The 8,860-nt window shown below is 41.2% G+C and overlaps 1 protein-coding gene across 1 annotated transcript in view; it reads left to right on the plus strand.

Annotated features, from left to right (window-relative positions):
- The window catches only part of NSMCE2 (NSE2 SUMO ligase component of SMC5/6 complex), a 129,457-nt gene extending 127,931 nt beyond the window's left edge, over window positions 1–1,526 (plus strand). The window contains exon 7 of the mRNA XM_085053560.1: window positions 1,104–1,526. Within this exon, the coding sequence (XP_084909686.1) occupies window positions 1,104–1,224 (121 nt within the window). The 3' untranslated portion in view covers window positions 1,225–1,526. The remainder of the gene's footprint in view (window positions 1–1,103) is intronic.
- Window positions 1,527–8,860: the final 7,334 nt, after the last annotated feature.

The following is an 8,860-nucleotide window of genomic DNA, read 5'->3' on the forward strand; positions in this document are numbered from 1 at the left end:
ACTTCCCAGTGTGAATCCATGGATCCCTTCAGTGCCCTTGGCAGTGCAGTGCCTGCCTGCCAGCCCTTCAGCTGACGTACAAACAGCTCTGTGCTGATAGACTTGTCACACACTCCTTGAGGCAACTCTTACGTCTCTTGGTTTGCTCAGTATTTTCCACTGCCTGGAAGGACATACTAATACTTTATGCTTACAGGAAATGTGGGAAGCTTTCTGAGCACTTGTTATTCATTAATCTGGCAAGCTATTGCTGTATTAAGGTGATAAATGGGAAAACTGAGGCACAGAGCAATTAAATGACTGATCTATGACAAACACAGTAAGCTGTGTACAAATCTGGAGTAAAAGTTCTGAGTACTGAGTGTAAATAAGTTCAGCACCTCAGACAAAAGTTAGTCCTAAGAGAGGAAAAATTCAGGAAAAGTGTTACTTCTGACTACAGGTACCATCTGTGCATGTTTGGGCCACTGCCAAAGGAAAATGACCTTGGGTCCCTGGATATCTTTCACCCTCCCGTCTTTATCTGGCTGTTTCAAGTAGTTGTAAGACATTTTGCATTTCATTATCATCTAGAGGCTGTTAATTTGACCCCATTTCTCCTTTCTAAGCTTTCACAGCTCATAAAAGGTCAGGTTGATTTTTACACCAACTAGATAGTCCACTGATTCAGTGAGCACTGAGTCTTTGTAAGACTCATTCCCTTTTATCTGTTTCCCTAGAAAATAATTTCCCTGTTTATCTGCCAGTGAAGATTAAACTTCTCCACGGCAGATTAGTAAGGTAAGAGGTATTTACCTGCAGTCCATAGAGTACTGCTAAGAGAGAAAGCAACACAGAAAAGTGTCCATACAGGGCTGATATCATTGCTGATGCAGGCAGCTTATGTGCATGAAGCAAGAGAGTGATCTACACGTGAAAGGCTTCATCTCTCACTGTGCTCCTTCCTTCCTTCCTTCCTTCCTTCCTTCCTTCCTAGGTAACAAGGAACTGACAAAGAATGAATCCCAGATTAAAAAATAATGCTAACAGATGTTATGCAAAAGCCTATCTCTGACAAATACAATTATTCCAATTTAATGGAGTCTCTCTTTTCTTTTTAACAGATGCCCTAAAATGGGCTGTAGCCATGTTGATGTAAAAGGATCAGATCTTGTGCCAGATGAAGCACTTAAAAGAGTGATTGACAGTCAGAATAAACAAAGCTGGTCAACACTGGACACGTGAGCTGGATATGCTACTGCCACAAAGAAAATTTGTTATTAGAGGTCTTGTGAGATAAGTTGCTGATTCTACATAGGTTGCGTAACTGATTGTTATTTGTTAAGTGCTAAGTATTTCATTTGTAGGTAAATCATTGTTAAATGTTTAATTTATAGGTGAAGTTGAAGGTCTATGCTGTAACTGAAAGAATTTTTTGAACTCAGGAATATAAGGAATTCCAGTTTAACTTGTTTGGGTTTTTTCTACCTTCCTTAATTTTTAAAGGCTTGCATTTGATAAATAAAGCATGTTTTGTGGCATTTAAACTTCCTTGTCAGTGTGCTAGTTTCTTCAGCATATTAGAGATGCAGATTCTGCCAGCATGTAATAGCGAGTGCTTTGTTCTGTATTGCAGATAGTTCTGTTGCTGTCTCTGTAACTCCTGGGAATACTTTGAGTAGGGCACTGTGACCAAGGACTTTCAGTGCTTGGGACCATGCCCATGTTTTAACACAAAACTCAGAGATGAATTTTCAGAAAGTATTGCACGCTTACACCTTGTTTGTGGACACAGAAAACAACCACTCAGCTTTGAGGATCTTGGCCTTGTTATAATTTTTGAACTCTCTGCCCTAACCTAGGCTTTTCTTTTGAAATTTAGAAGCATTTAATTCAAGCTTTTTGCATTTGAGAATCCCAGAAGGCTTTACCTTAATACTGTAGGCTAGAAGACTACAGTTATTTACAGAGGTATTCCAATAACTAAAATATCCCAAAAATAAATAATAACTAACTAGTAGATAGTACAAATATATTGTAACCATATGCCTTGGACTGAAAAGTAGTTAATCTCATTTTATACCAGCTTCAGATATCTATGCTTTTGGGCACAGATCCAGAAAATAACTTAACCTCTGTGGCACTATTTATTGGCTAAATTGATCTGAACACATCTAGTAGATAAGGCATTATATACCTGATTTAGAAACAGCCATAGGTAAAAGGAGCTGCCTTGGCAGTCAGATGGCAATTATCTCTTGGCATATGTAAGCAGAAAATACAGGTTTCTTTGAGCTTTGGGATCCTTAGTGGGCTAGATGGTATTTTCTTGTGTAATTTTTCTGAATTTACAATCTGACATTTCATGTAAAATGTAGCTGAGGTTCCCATATGCTAAGGTTTTCTCTCTGGGTTACTGTATGCTAACAGCTCTCCTTTCATAGACCATTATTAACCCAAATTGCACTTAAGAGTACAAACCACTTCAAGCTGAAAACTGTTATTTTGTAATTGAAGAATATTAATCTGCAAGCTGATTTCACAGCTGAAAAAGAGAACTGAACCATTATTACTTGCACTGGGCTTTTGTGTTCAAAACACTTCATGTGAGTTGGCTGGGTAATTTTCATTATGTGGTCTAACCCCGAGGTCCATCTTTTCACAACTCGGCAGTGAGCGTGGGTGCTTCTGCCATGGAAGCCCAGCTGAAACAGCTGAAAGAGACTGGGGGGTGGTTGAGCAGTATGTAGTTGTTTGTATTTGTGTGTGTAAAATCAGGTCCCTTGTAAGACACATCAGGTCTCAAACTATGGTTTTTAAGGTCGATTACTGGTTCAGTTAAATACCACAAGGGAGGATGTTAACAGTAGCATTAAAAAAAAAAAAAGGTGGGGGGGGAAAGAATGTCCTTTTTTTTCATCTCTAAGTTTGTGGTTAAATTTATTCTTGAGCCATTTATAAGAAGAACAGCCAGAAACAGAAACTTGCATTGGTTAAACTAGCTCTGTAGTTTCTGGCAGAGGTGCACTAACACTGTCCTCTTGGATCTAATTCAATCCCTAGTGATAACCAGCCTCCCAAGTCTTCAGATGCAAAGATGTACATATATTTTCCATGGCCACAAGTGTTGCACCTCAAATTTAGTTTGTGTAGGTGTCTGGGTTGCTTGAGTGTGCCTTCCAATAACACATAATATTACAGGTAAATTATACCCAGATTAATTCCTACCAACAAACTGGTGGCAGCAGGTTTGGTTTGCACCTGTGGCATTTGTACCAGTAGAGCCTTAGATTGCTGCAGTTCCTGATATGGTTCGTTGCCCTCATGTTCCAGTGAGTAATGCTCTGAGGGAGATTGCTGTGTTGGCTACACCTTGTCCTACGTGAAAAAGAGAGGCTTGACCCATCACAGTGCTGCACTCAGCCTGAGTTAGCCAATCCACAGGTACTACGGTGAGCTGCTTGCTTAAGATGATGCAGCTGGGAGAAAAAAACAAACAAATCTGAAGCAACACTTTAAATGAAAAGAACAAACAGTCAAACAGTCACTTATTGCCACTCTAAGAGGAAAGGTATTTTTGGATGTTCATATTCCTGCCTCAAAATACATAATCTCCTTCTCTCCTTTGCCAGCCTGAGCCAGGCAGTATCAGTGAATCACAGAAACTGAACAGCAAGTGCAGTGCAGCCAAAGTTCTGAAATCCTTCTTGGTTTCAGCTGAAAGAAATGGACTGATTTTTGGCAGCACTCACCTGCTTAGCTTTAACAGCCATCACATCTGAGGGGAAGAGGCATGTATATTTAAATAGAGGTAGGTTTCTTTCTTCTATCAGCAGAGATTCCTCTTTTCAAATGTGGTCATGGCCATCTTATCCCGGAAAAGAGAAATACTCAGGCACTTGTGTCAGGGTTGCTGGTGAGAGTGCTTGAGTCCCATTAGAATCAGAGATGCATCACAGAGATTCAAGTGCTAGAGTAAACTGCCTGTGTTTGCTGAAATTAGTGAAGTTCTCACTAAAATGTTTGGCATTTCTGAATTTAAACTATAATACCATCCAAGGAATCCTAGTATGATGAATGATTTCTTTTTTTTCTTTGAACCTGGAACTTGAGAGTTGATTTTTTTATAGCTGTTTTTTTCTTGTTGGTTCTCACAAGTAATTTTCCTCCTTAAATTGAAAGATTCCAGGGTTATCCATCAGCATCCATTGCAGCTGGCACTTAACTAGGTGGAAGGACAGACTTCCCAGTGGTAACTGGGGAAGGCTTCTGTGCCTGTCAGTTCACCTGGTGTAAGTTACAAACCACTACTGATTCACTGGGGTGGCTGCAGTTAATGGCAGCCCTTTGCTCTTTCATTTGCAAAGTCTGGGGCTTGTTATGCTGTTGTGATCTCTCCACTCCCATGTGTCCTGTGTTCCCCCTAAACACTGCTCTGGAGAGAAGTAGCTTGAAAGAGTTAAAGAATAAAAATAAGTGCCTGTGATGAATAAGCTGTATGATCTGTATGATTCACAGAAGTGGAAACTCAACAGCAGTTAAACCTTCAAATCTTAATCTGCTTTGGCTATAAGATATCATATGTAAACAGGCATATGTTAACAGTTCACAAGGTAATTTGTGTCTCATTGTCTGACGTCAGAAATTTTGCAATGATATTTAAAAAAAAGAAATTCAGAGGTCAGGTGGTTTTTTTCTTTTCCTGTAAGGTGTGCTTTACAAATGCAGCAAACCTCCGTGTAGCTGAGAAGGATCTGTCACTGAAAACTGCTGAGAATCTGCCCTGCCAGAGAAGTTCCACATAGTATTTTAAGTGATTAAATAAACATCTAGACAAATACTGAATTAAAGAAAGGCAAGAGAAATCCACATACAACAGCTTTCAGTGGTACCCTGAGGCACAAGCCATTAGCACAGCTCGCTCTCCCACTTGAGCAGATTCTTCCTGTGAATTCTCCATTTTACAACTAGAGACTCTGAAGTTTTCAAATCAGTGGAGCCATGATGAATAAAGATAAAAACTAATCAGGCAGGCATCTCATGGAAGATTTAGCACACTTGTGCTAGAAGGAGTGTACATTCCTCTGAATCAAGGACATATTCATCATTACTGCTCTGGAGCTGTGATCTTATTCATTCTAGAAGAATCAGAAAGACTAGGCTAAATCAGTGCTCCCTTGAGAAATACCCAGAGCAAAAGCAGGGGCTGCAGGAAGTGATACTGATGACTCAACAGCCAAGGCCAACACACTGCCTTATTTTAGACAATGTCCTCTTGGATACTCATGTTTCCTCATGAGTGGCTGATGACAAAGGTCTTACCTACCTGTGGTCACAAGTACCTCATGACGTTTTTCTGAAGAATAGCTCTAGTATTGTGGCCAGAACTAGCTTAGAATTCACTGTACAACTTCAGTTTCACTGCCATTTCAAGTGAATCTGTCTTCACCTTTCCTAAAAATCTTCATGTATGGATCCTGCTGTGTCCATTAACTAAACATTTTTATAATGGATAGTGCTTTGTTATACAGTGAAGAAGATGCACCTACAAAAGGGCTTCCTGGAGTGAAAAATGTTAGAATATCCCAAGGACAGGTCTTCCTTTCAGTTACTACAGCCAAAGCCTTAAGCTGATGGCTCCTCACCACAGGTACAGACTAGTACTGACTGCAAACTCCAAGCCTTCCATAAATAATAATTTACTTGCTGGTCATAAAGTATTTACTGTTAATACATAATATTTCAAACACCCGATGTGGTCACAGAATGCTCAGAGGAGAATCCCGTGTGTAGGTGCCAGCAGATTCTAGGCTCCCAGCCAGTAACTATAAAGAGCAAAAACATTAGATTGATTGTTAAGCAAGTAAAATTCTGGGATGGGTATACATCATCCAGTAGGTACCCAAGTATGTGCTCTTGATGCATGAATAATCAGTGACTTGACAGGACTGCAGCAGTGTGCAGAAAATACAGTGTGTTTCATCATTCCAAAGCACTGCAGAAAGGCTGTGGTGGGCTGAGAAGAGAGCCTGCCTCTCTTGCCTGTTCTGATGTTAGTCCAGACCCAAAGACAGAGCCTGAAAGCACGCACATGAACTGAATCGCATGGGAAGCTTACCAAAGGAAGTGTTTGCTTGTAAACTCAGTATGAATAGGATCTTCTCTGACCGCAAGGGAAACGGAGACACTCATTCACTGTCCGCTTGTGCAATCAACTTCTGAAGTAAAAACAGGATTTGAGGTTTAAAACCTGAACCTTCACACGTCTTTCAGGCAACAGAAGAAGCCTTCATGCTCTTCCGTTCGCAAAGGAACAAAGTCAGGAGGTGCTGCTCATAAGACTCCTTGGATTTGATAACAACAGGCTTATCAAAAGGGAATCATTGAGAGTTCTGAGCTACAGCAGCCCTCAGAGCAGCTTTTGTGTGGGCTTGAGGGGAGACATCTGAACACCATTACATTGCACTCCTTTTGATGTCACTACGTGCTTGTCATGTGTTTTACATCTTAGCAGTGAATCTGCCGCCAAGTTGCACAGTGTCTGAGGATGGTTGTGGGTTATCACAGATGCCGTTCTGCTATAAAAAACATTACTTTTAGTTCTTTATCACCTGGCCATACGACTACTCTTTGAGCCCCATCTGTGCAGGATAATTCTGTACACCAGTAGATTGTAGATGGCATGCTGGTTTTAGATTGCTGGCTTTCAATCTAGCAGTAGTTTAAGTTTCATTACATGGCTTGAGATAATTTGTAAAATAAAGATATTTATTTTTCATATTTTGTCTTATAGGTTAATGTTAGCCAGAATATTTGTGTGCTTTGCTTCCCTCATCCAGTAACAAAAAAAAGACTTTTTCATTTTTTCCTGTAGCAAGCAGCCAGTTTATTTATAAGTGCCCTAATCTAATAGAGATTTATTCTGTGTGTCCCATAAGACATACTGTCAAAGTTACCAGACCTGTCCCAAGCACTTGGGAAGTGGGGAGATGGTTACACAATTCTCATTGCCTCTGGCTGCTCTAGTTATAGAGATAAAGGGTCAGAGAACTGGAGCAACAGAGATAATTTTGTGAGCATCTAAGGCAAAGCAGCTGCTCAGGTGAGTGTAAGCACTGGCTGAGAGTGAGACAGGTAGATGTTTGAAAACCAGACAACAAAAATTCCCTTAAATAAAATAACAGGAAAGGGAAGGTCAGTGCCTGAGCACCAGGAATTCCAGATTCTTCAGTCTTCCTCTCATAAAAGCACTAAGCTTCTTGTCTGTTTTAAAAAACAGAAGAAAAACATATGAAAAGCAATATTCACCTTGCCACAGTTCTGGCAAATCTGTGCTGGGCAAGACCCTTCCCTCTGCTAGGACATGCCTCTTCTGTGATACACATCCCACAGGATCTTTTTTCTGCTGCAGTCCCAGATCCTTGCCTAGCAGCTGGGACTCCAGCAGTGAGGAGATGGCAAGCAGTCCTGTTTGCTTTGACTGGTCTTTTCCAAGGTGGGATCTACTTTATGTAATGATCTGTGATGTCCTTTGACTGAGAGCTCCTCAGCCTTTCTTAGCATTGGGAAGGTGCCTGTTGCACACTGCTGTCCTTTGCCAAGCATGAAGACTACTGGACTGTACTTCCAAAGGTCATCCCTACCCACCTCACAAGTACCAAGTCCCTGTGGAGCATCAGGGCTGAGTGAGGGTTCCTTGCATTCTGCTGGCTCACAGCAGTTCATCTTTTCTGGCACCTGGATAGCAGGACTCGTCCCCAGAGTCAATGTTTTATCCCAGCATTAGGTCTGTATTTGTGCACTGATCTGTGCTCCACAATGATTCTCAGTGCTGTCCACTGGAGATGTGTAACCCTGCCCTGGTTCATTCTGAAGGGCTCTCAAGCCATTCAGGCTCAAATTCACCACAGGCACAACTGGGAATTGCCATTATAGTATTAATCTCATATGCTAAGCAGGTAGATCCTGAAAAGCCTTTTTTGGGGAAGGGGGAGATGGAATGATGAAGGCTTCTGCAGGGAATAGAAGGAAGACCTGCAATAGCTTTTGATTTCAGAAGGAGACTAATGCAGGAGATAAGCCTGGATGCTTAAAAGCCAGTGGTGTGACCTGCAACAAACACAAGGCTGCTATGGCAAGTGTGGTAGCCCCATATCCTAAAATAATCTAATACTGAAATCTTGCAACAGTTCTTCACTAACCTCTTCCTGGAATTTCTCCTCTTCTCAGTACTGGTTCCTAACCAAACCAGGCTTGCATGCAAGCACTGGCAGAGATGGGCAAGGAGGACAAGTTTCAGCCCTTTGAGAAAGAGAGTGCCATGCAGGTCATCAGACACCATCTTTGACATCCCTTTTTTTTTTTTTTTTGCATTTTTGGGATTGGCCCAAATTAGAAAAACCAGAAAAGCCAAAGTGGGAATCAGTTCTCTGTATCTTAAAATTAATTTGGTGGGGATGGAGGGGAGTCTGGATGTGTACGTTTTCTTATGTTCTGTACCCAAAACATAAGACTAACTTGAATAATAATTGGACCTATCTGTTTAGTCTTGACTTTAATGCTTTGAGTACCTGACAGCATGCCAGTCATTTTAAAAAAAACAACAAAGCTTTCCTTCTGTCAAGAACTGCCCCCATTTTGCAAAAACCTGGGAGACTTAAGTTGTGGTTCATCTCAGTCACATGCAGACAGCTGTCTATACAGTAAACTAGAAGAGAGCACCCACCAGTGCTTCTGGGATTAATTCCCCAGGGGTTATATTTTCCTGGCCTTTGGGGAACTGCATGCCCAGGTTTGTACTCCAGTTAGCAAGGACACCCATACCGAGTATGAAATTTGTGGAATCCCTGTGAGAAAAGGCTGCTCAGGCACCAGGAGAGTG

This window comes from Lichenostomus cassidix, chromosome 2 (assembly GCF_008360975.1).
Source record: "Lichenostomus cassidix isolate B80296 chromosome 2, HeHo_3.0, whole genome shotgun sequence".
Lineage (NCBI taxonomy): Eukaryota > Metazoa > Chordata > Aves > Passeriformes > Meliphagidae > Lichenostomus > Lichenostomus cassidix.